The sequence below is a fragment of the Diuraphis noxia genome, unplaced genomic scaffold, assembly GCF_037042655.1.
Source record: "Diuraphis noxia isolate RWA-SAM2 unplaced genomic scaffold, SU_Dnox_SAM2 contig0005, whole genome shotgun sequence".
Classification (NCBI taxonomy): domain Eukaryota; kingdom Metazoa; phylum Arthropoda; class Insecta; order Hemiptera; family Aphididae; genus Diuraphis; species Diuraphis noxia.
This window is the reverse complement of record NW_028301715.1, coordinates 48,755,503-48,775,257: the sequence shown is the minus strand read 5'-3', so window position 1 is coordinate 48,775,257 and position 19,755 is coordinate 48,755,503. Positions and strand designations below refer to the sequence as shown.

Sequence of the window (19,755 nt, the reverse complement as noted above, 5' to 3'; positions counted from 1 at the left end):
TTTAAATAATATTCAGCTTATATTGTACATGAGTTGCATTGAACGGGTGGAACATGTATGATGTCTCGTGATTAATGCTGTGTAATTTAATAAAATATTTACTTTTAAAATTAAGTTTAATATTATTTATTTTGTGTGAACGAATCTGTTTGAATGTAAATAATAACGTTAATGTGTTTTAATAAATACAGTTAAAATATAAAATTATTATAAAAGTTTACTGTTTAAAAAAACTTTTCCCACAATGGCAACATAAACGTGCCACGGAAAATATTTATGTGCATATATATATATATATATATATATATATATATAATACAATCATATCCGTATACCATTTTCACGAATGTGACATATGAAGGTGGATTTTAAAATGCCACCCTCAGCTACTACACACGAAACTATGTTGTAGATACTCATCACAAAAAAAAAATAAAATAATTTTTCCTCTCTTCCGAAATACCACCGCTTAATATAATAATTGTATTCACTTTTTAGTTTTTACTCTTATTAAAATTAAATTAAAAAAAAAAAAAAATGGGCAAATGGGTATCGCTCTACTGCATAGTAAAAATGAAGAGTAGGTCATTATAATGGATGAGTTAAAATTGAATGCGATGACAGGAATCATTGTATATGAAATCGATTCTGAACGGAGATGATTTATCAGTCTAGGATATATTATATTACCTATATTTAGATTATATATTATATTTAAATTATAAAATATTTTTATGCGCTCACAAAATGTTTTATATATTGACACTCTGGAGTTTTTTTTTACAGTTATTTGAAGAAAAAGTTATGGAAAACCTTGTATTGGATTTTTTAACCTTAAGTATAAATCACAACAACTTTATGAATTTTCAACTTTATAATTCCATACTTTGAATGCTTATAAACAAAAATTGTGACAAACGATTTTTGAATTTTTTTTTTACTGCAATAAGTACAACTCATAATAAACCTTTTATTAAATTTTAAAGATTTTTTAGATAATCAAATTTTTTTTATAGGTAAAATAAAACTTAGAAAAATCGAAAATTCGATTGTCTATAAATAGCTTTAAAAAAATCAAAATACGTTTAAAATGTAATCATAAATAAATAACGCTAATATTAACATTTGGTGAAAATTTCAAGTGTTTACAATGATTCATTTTTTAATTACAGCAAAATAGAGAAATTAATTTTGTCGAAAACTAGTTATGCGTAAAAATTCTCGTATTTTTGTTACTCTTATAGGGGTTTTCATGACGCTTTTTAAAAATACTGAGAAATTTTTACTTTTGACCTTCCCCCCCCCCCCAAGTACCAACTAGATGAATTTTCATTTTCAAAGAGAGGCTGAAGTCAAAAATCAAAGCATTATTTCTACTCCAAAACGTGATGACAGCCATAAAAAAACATACATCATTGTAAAATTAATACATTCCTCACTTTGTTCAGGATCTAAAAAGTCTAATTAGACTTTATTTAAATAAGTTTAACGCTCCACTATACAGTTGGCGTCGATTTAAGTGCCTGCATGATGCTATCACCTCAAATAAACAAAATAGTACTGGAGAGCATAACTAATTGTGATTGTTAGATTTTAAAAAGGAGTAAGCAATGATAATATGACACGTCATGTAGTCATGTCACTTAAAACGACAAATCATTGTAAAACAAATATATAAATTATTGTAATATCTACATAGAAAGATAAAAGTGTTTTCAAGACTTTTGAGGAAAATAATCAAGATTTACATAATCCTAACTTGTATTATATATCTGGATGAGGATATCTAGGTGATTGTTATTTATATTATCTGTGAAATTGGAATAAACTGTTTAATCTTTTTTTTTAATGATTTTTTTAATGATAATACCTATGTCACCTTCAAAAGTCACATGTTCTCGAATATTAGATCGAAAACACTTTAGTCTTAAGAAAATGTTCATTAATATTTATCTATACATTTTACTATAATAATAGGCAATAAAAAACTAATAAATTACCTATACTGTATTTACAAAAATGACATTACGTATCAGCTTTGTTTAAAATACCTGACTGTGTTAACAATGTGGAGTTTTACTAACTCCTATAAAAGCTTTTATCAAGATTCAATTTATCTCTATTCAGTTTTTATGTTCATGATCAAATTTCATTCATATTAAAGAACGTCTTTTTTTATATCTGAAACAAAAGTTTTACATTATATTAATTTTTTGAGAATAATTAAATGTTACAAATGATTATTTAATATATTATGTACTTTAAAATTTCACCACATTATGTAAAGATATGACCAAGAAAAATATAAGAAAGGACTCGGCAATTCGGCATCACCTCGTTTTCATAAGCTGTATAGAAGTGTTGAACTTATAAAATATTGTAATGGTTTTTTAAAACTATAATTAAGTACCTACCTATAGTAGTAAAATGTGTAAGTAATTGATAAAAAAATTTTTTTAAGATGAAATTGTCATCGATTAAATACAATTCATACAATTCTGACATAATAGTACTTTAGAATGAGAGATATTTAAAAAAATGCAATAACCATTAACCATATCTAAACTCTGCAAACGAGTATTTTTTCTGCCTCGCAATTCAATAGGTTGTACGTGGACAAGCGACGACTGTTACACAGATCAAGTGAATTATCTTATGATTGTTATTTTTTTTATCTAAATAAAAGCGTTGCTGACCAAATATTGTCGCATTTCTTGTAAACGTTAACACCTTACCTTCAGAATGAATTGCGCTGAGGAATTAATATTTGTGGTCGAAAGTCTTAAAACCAAATTGTAATGGAAAATTATTATCTGTGATTGATAAGGTCAGTCAGACAGCCACAAACGTCAAACGATAAACGTATATCATCATATTTGATATCTCACAAAAAATGAAAAGCGCCTGCTAAGTTAAAAAGATATTATAGTCATTGAATAAGTTAGTACCGGTATTAAGACAATTATAAATTTAGCTCGTGACAGTATCAACTCAAATAAATCAAACAGCACTGCATAACAATTTATTTTAGTACTTTATAATACTCACAAATCATAATTCTATATACTAATGTACTATGTATATTATGTCTATATTATAACAATATAACACTATACATTATAATCCTCAATTTCTACTTATAGATATCAAATTTTAATATGCTACATATATAGTACTGACAATATAGTCCAAGGATTTACTTTGCACTTATTCGATTTCTTTCCACCTATGTCCTTAGAACTTAAAACAGGAATTTTGATATACAGGAATGCAAAATTGCAGTTGCATACTTAAGTAGAGAGTGTAATAATATTATACGTTATACTAATATAAAATAACAATTATATCAGGCGACTGGAATCCAAATCATAGTATTCTAAACACAATATTTCTATTATAATATATTGAAAAAAATATAACATTATTAGAGGCTGCGAATCAAAAACATGCCGCCAAATTATAATATTCATTATATAGCATTATAATAGGTACATACGTAAAAACTAAGCTATATTATCAAAATATATGATTTAAAAAAAATAAAAAACAATATAACGGAAAGAATCATAATGTCAACTTACTATTGTATAGAGCGCTTAACATAGAAAACAATAAAGTCGAAGAGGGCACTCACGTGATATCCGTCAGTGTAACCGGGTGGGTGCATGCTAATAAACGAATTTAGAGTGAGTCGATGATGACGTATATATAATTAAATTTAAAAACAGCTTAGTTATTTAACAATAATTATTATACCAATATAAATTGCAGTGATCCCACAATAAAGCTACAGTGTCGCAGAGCTCGGGTAAGTCTTAACCACATTTGCAGTACACACTTTTTATTATTCCCAATTCCTGTTCTATTCACATTATATATAACAATACATAAAAATAAAAATAAATGTACAGTACAAATAGATTTTGTTTGTTTTTTTTTCGTTACAGCAGGTACGAACTATATATACACACGACACTGATATGGTTATATCCGTATAGACTTATAACCTATAAATCTATTATGGTTATTATATCCAAATAGACTTATTATAGGTCTATTATGGTAGTGTCGCTTACACCAAAAGTAGTCTTTCGCGTATTCGAAGGCGTCCAAAACTATCAGACGAAAACCTCAGACGGAGCGCGCAGGCGTCCGGCTCCAGGCAGCTCGTCGCCATCGCGCCGGGTCGGCACGTATCCGAGTCCTGGCATGTTGCGAAAAGCTGACACGAAACCGGCCCGGTACCGAGTGTTCATGCAGAAGTATATCAAAGGATTGTAACACGTGTGAGATATGGCCAGCCAATGGAATGCGAACCACACGTACGGCTGGTTACTCCACGCGCGCAGCGACATCCCGTACGCCCTCAACACCTGCGAAATTGTGTAAAGCACGGTTACCATGGTAATATATGATAGTTTTTTTTATTTTTAGTTGTTTAATAACCTTAAGCATCGGCAACTATGGCCATCATTATAGCTTTTTTGTAGGGTAGTTACGGTTAATCGACAAACACATGTACTTAGGATCCGAGAAACCCGGGTGGTCACCCATCTGAGGAACTAGCGACGGTCATCGTCGCTTACCTTAAGAACACGTTAGTGACAGAGGCCAACCACCTAGCCACACCAGGTCCCAATATGATGATAATAAAACAATAATAGAGTATATATATATATATATAGTTGTTGGATCCCGAAATGTACGAATTGCTTCCCGTCCTTGTTCTATTTAGGTATTTATTATCATTGTGATTATTGCGACATGAACGCCAGACAACAGTATAGTTACTAAGAGACGAAACGCAATTTAAATGTAAATCTAACAATTTATTATCAAACATTTATACGCAATACCACGTGAACGCGCCGTATGAATTTAAACACACAATTCATTGGGGATTATAATATAATATAATGTTCTAAACGTTCGTGCGTAAGGGTGGTTAGAATCGTACGAAAGTAGAGCAACTGTGAGGAGGTGGATACGTTGAGTACAGACAGGAATCTGGTTGCGAGTAAAAACACAGCAAATTCTAAGAATATCACTTTCGATAAGGTCTGAAACATCCGGGGACTCGTTTAAATGGCAATTAATAAAGTATTGACGACGGCGATGAGGGCATAGAGTTTGGATATCATGAATAGTCGTCATATTAAAAATAAAAGAGGCATTAGCTAAATATCTATTTTGGACACGTTAGAAGTAAATATTGGTGTTTTGCGAGAAATGAATGCCAAACAACAACACTGAATTCAAAGAAAAAATAACAAAAGTACAAAAAAGCTATTATGCAGATACCCCTGGTATAGTCTTCTGCAAGTTGTTCGTAATTAAATTATCCGAAACTAAAAAATTGCAGGGCAAGAAAATCAACCTGAGCTGGCTGTTGAGTGAGGTCAACGTTAAGAACTTCATATACACTCTAGCTTATAAATATATGTGCTATTAATCAACAACAATACAATATGTTGAACTCTAAAAGTTTAAAGTTAATAGCACGGAGAAAAATATTAACTTTATAACTCGGTAACAATAAGTTGGTTTATTTTTTTTTTTTTAATTACCATCATTGTATATAAAAATGATTACGCAGCTATCGATTTATTCTAAAGTGTCCAATATAGTCACAGTTTGGAAAATTATATGTTTATTTCAATACTAAATTTTATTAAATCAAAGAATATTATGTATTTAAGTTATTAATTATTAGAATGTATTCTTTAATTATTTAAGCTATAGATTTAAGTATAAAGTTGACTATCTATGTAGGTTAAAAAGTAAAATATTAACTTTTTTACTAGATAATGGTAAAAATATTTTTATTTTTGTTAAAACCATTCTAAACTTATTGTAGTATAAGTATATGTATAATATATACTTTTGTTATTATTAACTGATTTGTACAATAAATATTTTTTTTATTTTTAAGGATCAGCCAGTAAATTATAAATAGATTAATGTATTTATGAGTTACCTCCCTACATAGAGAATTATGTAATAATTGAGTCGTTGAGTATAGTTCATAAACTAAAATATAGAAATAATAAAATATTTATATACCATACTAATAAATTAAATAATGTAGATAAATAATATTTAGTTTTATAATAAATTATTATATTATTATATATTACAACTTGTCTTATAAAATGACAAATAAGATTTACAGTAAAATCTTTGGTGCATATGAATAATAATTAATCATAGTATAAGATAATTTTAAAATTGAATCCATATCACTTAACAACAACACAAACATAAAACTTCATTCATAGTATTTCATATGAATCTGAATAACAAATCAGTGATAAGTTTAGGTTTTTGAGAACATACTGAAATAATTGATAATAATTTAACATTGATAAACAAATTTCCGCCCCAGAATCGATTTTCTTATCAATACACGAATAAAATATGTAACTTCCATATACACTCATTTAGTCTTTTGTCAATGTGACAGTGTACAAAAGACATAAATTACGACTACAAGAGCACAAATCTCAGATAATCTTTAGCAACAAATTCGAATTTAGGTGTTTAAAAATATTTATAATAGTTTTAAAAGTTACTATCTACCATTGGGAGGAAACTATCATATTTGAATCTTTTTATTTATAAAAAGAAATTAGAATTTTTTGGGAAGCAATTGGAATAGGTAAAAATTATCTACCCTATACCTAACCTATATGTGTGACCTCTGTTAGGATAGGAAACTTTATAGTGAGCATTTGTATTGTGTATGAGTTTACATATCGAAAACGTTTACGATAATCATATAAATTTAAATTTTATAAATGATCTATATAATCGATGATGATTATAGTAGGTACCGCCATCGCCTATCACCGTAGTATATTAAACTATTTTTAATTTAAATTCATCTATTATCTATAATATAAACATTTTAAATAGTTTAAAAATGTCAAAAAAAAACTGTACTATATACATAAGAAAAATGATCATGGCCATTTACATTTATTAAATATTATACATCTCAAGGTGTAATAAAGATCATTTTTCATGATGTTATTTTACATATTATATAATTTGCATGATTTATCGGAGAAAATTATTTTTTTTTTTCAAAATTAGTTAAAATTCATATAATATTTGACTTCAATTCATTCAAAACATTTTTTAATTTAAATATTAATTGTTTCAATAATTAAATGACAATTTACAACAATGCCTAATTTTAATTATTTATTTAAATGGTCTAAACACTGCTTCGAGTATACAGCATAAAATATTCCTCAGAGGATTGATGTATGTGTAAAACAATACTTGAATCAAATTTTACATAAACATATGATTGATGGTGAGTGAAGTTTCACGATTTATCATTTTAATGATTAAGCTTATACATATAAATAGTTAAAATGGCGCGAATGTCTGTAAGATAATGTGTACAATAAAAATAAGAAAATAAGGAGCACTTACCAATAGGATATCATATGGTAGCCAACAAACGATGAATGCTATGACCACGGTTGTCATCATTTTTATCATCTATGAAAATCGAAAAAAAATGTTGACATATTTTGACGATTTTAATGTTTTAAAACTTATTACTTTTCTTATTGACTTGGCCATCTTAATATCTCTGGAGTTTTGTGCCTCGCCGGGAGGTAGTTTACCCCACACGACAATCCCAATGTGAATATTAGTAAACAACAGGACTGCAAATGGAATACAGCATTGCAGTATAAATAATGCTGCATTAAAGAGCCGCCGGAAGTATTCACTTGGCCATTTGTCAGAGCAAAAGTAAATTTCATATCTCTAACGAGTAATAAAAACCGAGTTTAGTAAATAAATTTGAATATTGTATATTATAGGTATTGGGTAGGTACATAAAATAGATAACTTCATGTTATCATGATTCACAATATTATATTTTAAACATGTATTCGAGTTAACAAACATATGTAAAAACTTGTATAAAAAAATCAACGTAAGAAATTTAATTTAATTTAATTTAAAATAAATATTTCAAAGTTATACTTGTACACAAATTATATAGGTAAAGAATATTTTAATTTAATATCGAAAATGTCTAATTAACTTTCAGAATTCGCAATATGAATTTGTTATCTAAGAGCCATTATGAATTATGATTTATGACTTTAACATGATTTATTTTTGATTGGACTGTACATTTCACAACATGCAGTAAGACGGTTAAATAGTATACAATTTGAGAAGCACAACAGTGGTTTGGAATGAGAGCAATATAGGTACTTGCACGATATTGAAAAATAATGTAATTTACAAGTGTTGTAACTTAAGTTTTTCTATAAATTATTAAAATATTCATTAATGTTAATTTATTATAAAACTTTATGTTTATTACTGTATACTTAGAAATTTTTAGTATTTTCGCATTAAGTGCATCTTTGTATCTACTTAGCATAATTTATTTAATTTAATATTTTTGTTGATTTTGATTTAAATTTTAGGTAGGTATGCTTTAAATAATATGTCAGAAACCAAATCAACAGTATTATTTCTCGAAATCAATAAAGCCCTTATGTTAGAAGATGAACTTCAAGTATCCTTGCACAAATTTAATTATTAAATACAAATTTCGTAAATAATTTGAGTAAATTAAAGTTGATGTTATAAAATAATAACATTTATTTTTGTATTCTAGAAAAAAGAAAATATAATGAATGAACAAAAGATTAACTATATAAAAATAAATATTACCTGATCTAACGAAGTAGCAAGTAAAAAAGGAAACGATGTAATAATTGACATTGTCCAAACTATTGCTATTATGTATTTAGCCTGGTGCTTTCTTGTTCTTTGTTTCAGTGGCCACATAATTGCTATATACCTATTGACGCTGATGGCTACCAAAGTATATGCACTCACCTGTACGAAACACGACATTACAATTTGTATTGTTAATATACGAAAAATCTATAAATATAATCATGACAATATTTTGAAATGTTTTAATATACCAATAACATGCATTATGATATTTTATATTGGTCTATTATCGTATTTTTCTGTTAAATATTTTTGTAAACAATCCAATTATTTATACTTTTATTTGTTTACTTAATGTTTAACATAATATTTAACACATTCGCAGTTATTTGAAAATCTTCCGTACTAGAAATAAATTATAAATAAACATATAAAATCAGTCTAGCTGAAACTCTGACATTCACGTACAAATAGTCAAAGATAAAAATAAAATATATTATGTAAATATATACCTCCTATTTAAAAAACGATTCAAACGCGCGTTTGCTTTTATTACAGATATCACGCACATGCACACAAGTTTCATGTTCCCCCAATGCAGTAATGTGCCTATTTTGCTTATATGATGCGCCGTGTTACACAGATCTATATACCTACGCATGAAAAAAATATGACAAGAATACACAATTAAAACTTCTGTGAATATTCTGTAGTTGATTCTACGCACAACTGTGTGTTGATTTCGAGATGAAAGAAGCTTTGTGTTAATTTAACATTTAACGATAATTGGAACAATCTCTATTCGTTTCTATAGTAAAACCTATAATGATTAGGAAGGTAATGTATTAACACACAACATTAGTTTATTTTAAAATAAGCTCAGTAGGTACTGTTTATATCCTAACAAATAAAATCTGAATTTCAAAATAACCAATGGTATTCTTTATGCTTATTAAATTTTGTTGAAAAAATCTTTAAAAAGTTAAAAAATCTAAAAGAAAATTTTTTCACAAAATTTCTTAAATATTTTTCTACTAAGCTGCTCAATCGAATCATCTACTTATAATTATATTAACACTGGATAGTTTTCAACACAGACTCACGTTTTTCTTCACAAAAATATTATAAGATTACTGGTAAATGGTAATACAATATCTATATTTACTTAACCTCCCCGCTTCCCGCAAATGCAACTTACCATCACTGCGACGATTTTGCCGAATGTGAAGGTTTGGCACAAGTAGTTTTCCAGCGGCCAATACTTCAATAAGAATGAGGCGACGAACGGAAAGGGAACACAGAACAGAGTCATGACCAAGTCACCGACGGCCATGTTCACAATGAACATGTTGGTGGCCGATTGCATATGCGTTGAAGACATGACCACATAGCATACTAGCCCGTTGCCGACCAGTGATACGATGAACACTGCCGTATACATCAGGTAGACAACCGTCTGGAACCCAATCGAAATCTATAAATCGTACATAAACCAATTAAAATTTATTTTCATCAATCAGCTTAATATGTTATATAAGATCTACATATACATATTATATCATTTTATGATGAGGTAATATGTGTTTACTCGGATCCAATTTGATACTCAAATAAATAAAATAATATAGCCAACATATTTTATTTTTTCATTAGAGCTGTTCGTTGAAATTCTATACCTATCTAGGTTTACACTACATGGATTCGATGAAGAATAAAGGTTTAAAAATTAAAAATATTGGGTTATTTGGGAATCATAAAAAAAAGTTATGATATCTAGAATGTCATTTTTAAAGATATGTTTCTAAAGTTGAACCACTCCAAAATATCTTTCAGGTAATGTAAAATTATATATATTATAATATATTACATATTATCATATACGTATCAGTAGCTAGCAATATATAAATATAATATTTCGATGTGAAAATTGAAAATTTGACATGTTAAATTCGGTTTTCATACAGTTATTCAACGATGTTTTATTTAATGATTATTAAATTATATTATGTTTTTATTTTTTTAATAAATAATAAATATGAACGAAAATAAATTTTTTATCAGAATCTATTCTCATGAATTAATATTGATAATAATCACTTGAGAACTTTTTTATTCGTACAGTTATAACTTATAAACATCAGCTCATATAGGCTCTACTACAAAATATGAGCAGTTATATATACATATATACCTTATAACAGTTATATACAATTAACCATACTTCGTGCTAAATAGTATTCGTAAGATTTGTTGTAATTTTAAAACCCTATTAAATTAGTATAGAAAAATTAAACTTTAATCCATTTTCGATTAATATTTAGCATTTTTGTGATGCATTCCAGACAATATCGAAGGAAAAATAATTAATCATTATTTAGTTGATACAATTTTTAACATTGAGTCTTCCGTTTACATATATACCTACTGTTTTAATAAAAACTTAAAAACCTTTTTTCTAACAATCTATTGCAAAAAATATATTATCATACAAATGGAGCATGATATAAATTAGGATATAAATTAGGTTGGTACGCCAACTTCTAAGTACAATAATAACCCAAAAATGTAATTGACTTTATCTGTATAAGAAATTATGTTTATAAGTATATAAAATAGTATTATAGTCATAACAATTAAAATTAAATTAGCTTAATAGAAATTTTAGGTCACCGCGATAAATATAGCATAAAAAGCATAGTATTTTAATATTATTAAATAAAATAATATTTTAAGTTTTTATGGGAAATGAATGATGCCCGATTAATTATTTATATTCCATTAATGCATTATTGCAATACTATGTTCGTCTTGATTTTAAACACTTATAAAATAATAATACGAGACTGAAAATCCAGTATTTAACATAAATGTGAACAGAAAAATATTCTGATTAGAAATAAGGAAATGTCAAAATTTAAAAAAAAAATTTAATTTAAAGTTAAGCCTACTAAATTTTCAAATTATATACACAAAAAATTGACTGAAAAATGGGAGTATCGTCGAGTTTAAGGTATTTAGTGTATTATATACATAAGTAAAATTATAAACAAAAACATATTCCATTCAATATGATTAGCATTGTCATTACTCAAGTTATTTTCGTTTATTAATACTTTATCTGAGACAAATTATTAGTACACAAATATTTTTGACATGAATATCATGAAGAATATATTATACACTATGCAGCATGGTTTTCCGTTTTTATTCTATAATTACTGTGCCTTCTTGGTTTGTCACATATATTATAATGTGTAATTTATACGTTCATAAAGGCTTATCGATTCTTATAAATTGTTTTAATCTTAATTCGTACAAATCAGTACACACCACTACAACGTATTTGAATTTTATTCAAATATGACTACAACGGACTGTAAAAAAAAAATAATCATCTGTGATGGTTTTCTGCGACCTTCTCTATCACACACAGATTCCTAGTATAGTGATTCTTGCCCGCTTTAAACTCAATAATAATACGTAAAACTATATCATATTGACTTACGTCTTAATACAAAATAAATTAAAATATTATTATGGATTTGTATGCTTTATCACTCATTGCATATTTTCTATTATATTAATTTAATTTGTTAATACTTTAATAATATTTTGTATATATACACTGCTAATTTCATTATTTAGATATAATTAATATCAAATTTATATATTATATTATATACAGTAGGTATCTATCAATGAAATGAAATATACATTACTTTTCATGATTACTTACCATTTTGAAGAAACAATCGACGCAGAGAAACGACAATAGTACTAGTACACTCGGCAGACACCGTTCAAATCAAATACGACGACAAACGGAATGATATTGTAATAATTATTATTTAATATTTGCGCTCGCGGATCGGTGAACAGTGTGTGCGACACGGATAACAAGAGAGAAAACTATTATTTGAATTTCCACTAATTATTATTAATGATAACAATGTAGCACATTATTTATATTGTTATTTATTACTTTATCACAGTCTATTGACACTTATTAATTGCCCATAACCGTGTAATCACACAAATCTCATATTCTCATTCATGTCCATCATGTTATATCTTGGTATTATGCCATAGAGCGCCATCACCAAGATGCATTATTTGTGCCGAACCGAGCGATATCAAATCTTGACTCTTGTCATTCCCGGCTAGTACGTTATATGAATGTTATGATTCTAAATGGATCGACCAAGACCATTTTCCGCTTGTTCTCATACCGAAACGGTGAAACATAATAGTAGCAGTTTCATGTATGATGTATGTAATTTAATTTTTCCTTTATTCGTTGACGTACGGAAGTCATCAATGCCTATGTTCGTTCACTGTCCGCTTTTGAAGTTGCCAACTGTCTTGTAAGTGTTATTTGCAATATTAGTAGCGTAAAGATTAAATATTGTAACATTTATTTATTTTAAAATAAAATAAACATAATTGTATAGTAATATATTTGTTCACTAAATATCCCCACTTTTTACCACCTCTATCAATTTTTTTAATAGATAGGTCAAATATGCGAATAATAAATAAAAAAAATATCACAATATAATTATCGCTCGTTAAATAAATTTATTTATTCCTATTTTAATGTACACCAATTAAAAAAAAAGTTAAGATAAAACATTTGATTTGTGTAATTATAATAAACTTACGAATTATTTTTATTTGAATACTTTACACTATTTCGGTTACTCGAAAGAAAAAACAATTATTATAATTGTCATATTCAATATTATAATAATTACTGTTATGTTAAAACCATTACGCATCTTATAATAATATAATTTCATCGATAAAACCGGAAATATGTATTCATCTAAATTATGTTTTAACAATTATAAAAACGCCGAGTTTATGATTTTTATTATCGGCTGACCTTCTTGTTTCTCGAAAATTAACAATAATTGAATAATCAATATCTACGCACTACGAATTGTCCACGATGTGAGATTAACAGATTACATATACAAAAATTAAAGTGACTATATTTTTGGTGCCCCAGGGAGCTCGACTTAGATTAAGCGCAGAGTCGATGATAGGAGGTGTATGGAAAGGAGAATGTGTTGTGACACCCCACTAAGGTTGGTAATTTTATTTTCTAATAAGGAATTTAACGATTTTATTTTCAAGTCAGCGAAAATAATAATTTTTATGTTTATTTCTTTTTAATTGTTTTATTTCATTATTATCAGTTGCATATATTAATATATTATATTGGTACCTATATGGTATGCGATTATTAGAATATTTTATTGTTTAGTATACGTATTGTATATATTTACGCCATGACGAAGAATTGCATCATACTATAATAGAAGGTGCAATTGAAGGACGGAAACCCCCAGGAAGACCAAGAAACTCATACATATCACAACTGAAAAATGACGCAGGGATTGATACTTATGCCGATTTAAAAAGACTCGCCGAAGATCGTGATAAGTGGAGAGCGAAGTTAAAAACATTATAAACCAACCCAATATAGGTTGAAAAAAAAATGTGTATTTAAACGAAGAAAACATAAGAAGGTATTCAGTGTACAGAGAATTTTAAGGAATTTTATTACATAATGTTTTGGACAAGTTCGGTCAGCATGAGCACTCCCATTCTGACATCCTTAACTTCCGAACACTTACAAAAATGCGTTGCTAATGTTGAACCATTATTTAATATTTTAATAGTGTCTTTGAGTAACAAATATTCAGCAGAAGATTTTGAAAAATATAATAAATATATTATTATGTACTCCCTACTCCCTAGTCCCTACATAATAATATTCTGTATCCAAAATTAAGGATTTTGGCGGAATTAACTCTAAATTTCTTGTACTGGTTCATTGTACAATAAGATTCTAAAAACGTTTTGGATATTTTTAATGTTACAGAAATATAGAGAGAAATATATCAAAATATTACTGTCGTCATCTAATAATTCGACTTATTGGCGAGTCTATAGCTTTATTCGTCAGTGTGGTAATATTATATGATTTTTGGTTTTTAAATTAAATTTCTGACCTTTCATTCTAAGACAGCCAATGTGGTTAATATGAGGTTTTCATTTCTTATGACCGCCGATCACTAATTAGTAGATTAGAGTGCAAGGTTGATCCTAAATAATAAAATTCCCGATAACATCGTAATTGTCGATTTAGGACAATCAATCCCCGGACAATTGGTCCCTGCGAAAAAACACAGATTGCGGACAATTGGTCCCCGGCTTAAAAGTTAAATACAAAATATTTTTTTAGCATAAAACGTTCTTATATAATATATATATATGGCATTATTATACCAATATTGGTATCCCAATTTTATTTTTCCGTGGCTGGTTTTAAAACATTCTATTATTTCCATTATTATAGACTATAGTATACTAACTAGACGGATGTACCTACAGCAATAACTGATGAAGGTAGATCGGTCAGTCAGCAATAGAAGATCATTATTTATCAAGGTAAATATTTTATTACAGTTTACTAAAAATAGTTAGTATTGTAATGCTAGTATAGTGTTATACTTAAAATTGTATAATCCATCAAAACGAACAGTGCCAGCCCAAGATACGGGCGAACCAGGCGGTTGCCCGGGGCGCTACTTTTTTAAGGGGTGCTTTTAATATTTTATAAATTTTAGTGTAATATTTATTCAAATTGACAATAATATAGCTAAATGACTAAATTATCTATGACGGAATATTCTATTATATATTTTTTTTTATAGATTTTACTCCACTTTCCAGTTTTTATCATTATATTACAAATAATTATAAAATAAACTCAACTCAAAATATATATATAAACAAACCTATTTTTTTTTCTTATTTTTATATTTTTATATTTTGATTGTAATTTTAAATTAAATTTTTTGCTACTCATATAAAATATTTAAATATAATCGTTTTTTCGAGATACCTAATAATTTTATTGTAATATTATCACTTGAATTAATATTGTTTTAATAATTTGTATTCGAAGAATAAATGTATTCTTTAATTATTTAGTGTAAATAAATCTGGCACACCGTGCGGCATCAACACTGTATCTCGCACGCAACTCGGCTCTGTCACAAAAAAACCGCGCACGCAATTTGACCCAGAAAACGATTTTCGCACGCAACTCGGAACCGCCGAAAATAATATACAATGATATAATATAATCATTATCTCGGGAAAACCAAAAAATTATGTGTTACAGCCGATACGTCTATAAATTGTATCCAAATAAGTTTTGCCGTTCTTTACCTATTCATAAATATAAGAATTTTAAACAAAATATGTAAGTAAGTATAAAAAGTATTAAATGTATTATGGATCATTTGATTAAGGGCGCCTTTCAAAAAATTGCCCGGGGCGTCAAAATACCTTGGGCCGGCCCTGAAAACGAATCTTATTGTGATATCTTTTTTGTTTAAGAATATTATTTTAACATTATAATTTATAAAAACGAATAAAATTAGTAAAAAGTAATAATAATTATATTATCATTAGAAAATGCTGTCTGGGATTGACTATTATACCTATCCGTATACCTATAATATTAACCTAATATCGTAAAATATTGACCGGGGGACCGTCAGGGACCAATTTCCGTGTATAAAATTATGACAGGGACCAATTATTATCTGCGTACAACATTTTTATGCAGGGACCAATTTTCCGGGGGCCAATTGTTCATTTACCCATAATTGTAAATCCTATATCGGAAACTTAATATTTGCATATTTTATATACCTACTAATAAATGCTATCATATTATATTACAATATATTATTTAATATAATATTTTTATACTTAATTAAACATTATATTTCCATTTTCAAAAACTTTTTTATAATAACCACTGTCTATAAGGCAGTGTAATGTGTAAAAATACAATTCAAAATGGTTATTTAACGTATATTTATAATTTATACAAACGTTATTACTGTAGGTACTATACCTGAAGCTGAGTATTAGTAGTGTATTACTCATATATTTAAACTTAATCATGGACAGTATTTGGGTGATATTTTAAATGTATTTATTATTTTAAAAGTTAAAAAACCACACCCAGTCCCAGAAGCATACTCAGGAGTTTTCAATGGGGGGAGGGGGGGGGGTTGAACATTTTGTTTTTTATCACTGGGACTTTGTCACCTTCTTTTTAAAAATATTCTTACTTACCTATCTAATCTTACAGTTCTTAACAGATAATGCATGCAATCGTTGTATATTGCATGTTGACATATGATTTAAAATAGATATATTTTGATTATTTTTTCCCTTAAAAAAAATTTTTTTTTAGAAAATTGCTCCTGTGAGTTATATTGTATATAGCCATATAGGGGAGAGGTGGCCACAGTGAGACACTAAAAATTACTTTTTAAATATTATTTTTGTTTTAAGTGATAATCCTTCAACAGCGTTATTATGGTTTTATTCTAAATATTATTGAGCATTAAAAAACATATTAATACATTCTAAAATTTAACGAAATTTCAACCCAGAGAAATTTTTTTTTTAAATTTCATAGTGTCTCACTGTGACCCAGCCTTGTACACAATGAGACACGTCACGGGGCACTATATAATATAAAACCTTTAAATTTGTAGTTTATCTTTTATATTTGAACTTTTCATTTCACAACATTTTATTATATGATAAAACAATTAAAGAGAATTTTTTTTAACAAATTTTAAAATAATTAATTGTGTTTTTGTACAATTAAAAAAATGTAGGTATTCACTTTGTTTATTTCAATAGTTTTATGTTTAAGTTTTAAAAATTAAATAAAAATCATAACCTAATATCACTTTATTATGATCACAATTTATTTCAACAGTCTTATTTTAGAGTTAACTGATGTTGGATACAGCGAGACAACAGTATTTATTTGTCTCACTGTGTACTGTCTCACTGTATACCGATCTATTATTTTGTAGATTTTTTATTATTCTCGTATGAATATTTATGATAAACAATTGTGCACAAGAAAAATTTAATTTATACATACCTTAAAATACGTAACTTTGATTAAAATTCGATACCAAAATTGAAAAAAACGAAACTCACATTTTGATAACAATATAAAAAAAAATAACAATATTATGATAAGATGATAGTATCATTTTTGACCTGAACTTACTAATAGCACGGATATAGCTACTAGTATCTATATCCGTGACTAATAGTTAATCATTATGTTTATTATGATTTTATGAATCTTCTGGATCCTCCATCTGATGGTTAAATATTAAATTAGTCGACTTATATTTAATGGATCACTGTGCCCCATGTCTCACCGTGGCCACCTCTCCCCTAAGCACGAGACTACATAGGTTAGTGAGGTCATGGGGGAGGTTCAAACCCCACGACCCCCCCCTTGAGTACGCCCCTGCCCAGTCCGCACAAATAATCCACCGACTATGTTTCTTAACTTAGATCGAGAACTTATAGTTCTTGTAAAAAAATATACAAAAAATAGTTAGCTACTCATTTTTTCACTGGGATTTTTTTCTTTTTGTCGAAACTTTTTTTCTTCGTCCTTGTTTACATCGCACAAATTACGATGATCACTCATAATCATAAAATGTAGGTACTTATGACAAAAACAATTAATGTTCAATATAAGTATTAGTGGCATACAACCACGCACAGAACGTAGACCTAGCACGTTGACAACTAACAAATGACGAATTCAGATATGTTTATGTTTGAATTATTTGAAGATTTTAAGAGGACGATACACCCGCATGTGTTGTCTCCGTCTTACAAGTACGTAACATTGCAAAAACTGTTTAGCGCGGGAAAGAACCGAGAAGACTACAGTCATAACTAAGAAACGAAATTCTCACCACAGATAAAAGGGAATTTCGACTGTGCAACGTTGTTTTTATTTTTTTGATATTAGAACTGAAAAAAAGTTATTCGATTTTGAAAAACGCAAAAATAATGAATTTTGAAACAATAAGAACTTTTTTTCTGTTTGTTATATCGAAAAATTGAAAACAACGTTGCACAGTAAATGTTCTCCTTATATGTGGTGAAAATTTCGTTTCTTAGTTATAACTGTAGCCTTCCTGGTTCTTTCCCGCGCGAAACAGTTTTTGCAATGTTACGCACTTGTAAGACGGAGACAACACATGCGGGTGTAGCGTCCTCTTAACGGTCGTGCGGCGTGCGCATCTCTGAGTCTCTGTCTGATATGAACCACGGCTGACATCACAGATTATATAGGTAAGCATTGTGGACCGCATCGTACCATAGGTACATTAAACGCCTATTGGCTATTAAGAGGTCTTATGTTTAAGTCTTGTACGCGAGTTCGTTTTCACCTTTTTCACTATCTTGAATCGTGGTACAGAGAATAGGCATATAAATATATACATTTAAATATTTACTACAGTGAGTTGTACCCATTGACATATTAATATGTCTATGGTTGTACCACTGTGGTACCATATTGTTCTGTAGTGGTCACGATTTAAGATATACAGGTTGCCCATCGGCATATGATAAGGTGAGAACCAAATTGAGTTCTTTGTGGTGCTGGAAATTACAGTAAGCGCTCCCTCCATGTGAGAGAAAAGTTAACTACCGTATCGCTGCCGGTTTCCTCATTGCCTGCTGAATTTTAAATTTTCTATTTTCAGTTTTGTGTAATAAATAATAATTATAAAAGAATTACTCTTTTTACTAATTTAATTTTACAATTTTATATTATTTCCCAAACATTTAAGATTTTATTGGAGTCTGCTTTCAAGCTGTACAAGTATAATGTATAACAGTAATAATATATTATAAATTATAATGTAAGTTATATAGATTTTATTATTTTATTATATATATTTATTTATGAACTAATTAATTTATACACTTTTTACATTTATGTACTAGCTACTTATTAGTTATTACCTTCCTTATCATGATTTAACTAATTTTGACAACTTTTTTTTAGTTCGGCACTGTTTTTTATTTGCTTGATTTATACAAAATAACAAAGTTTTGTTTGCGAATTGCGATTGCGACTAAGTAGTAGTAGTAAGTACTATA

The 19,755-nt window shown here is 28.1% G+C and overlaps 1 protein-coding gene across 1 annotated transcript; it reads right to left on the bottom strand.

Moving 5' to 3' along the window:
• Positions 1–3,000: 3,000 nt before the first annotated feature.
• Positions 3,001–13,064, bottom strand: LOC107171552 (RYamide receptor). Its single transcript, XM_089228114.1, has 6 exons — positions 12,458–13,064; positions 9,920–10,195; positions 8,713–8,880; positions 7,576–7,785; positions 7,444–7,512; positions 3,001–4,373 (listed from the first exon to the last, which is right to left on the bottom strand). Exons 1-6 carry the CDS (start codon positions 12,458–12,460, stop codon positions 4,119–4,121), a joined length of 981 nt encoding a protein of 326 aa, XP_089084240.1. The 5' UTR covers positions 12,461–13,064; the 3' UTR covers positions 3,001–4,118.
• Between the last annotated feature and the right edge of the window lie 6,691 nt (positions 13,065–19,755).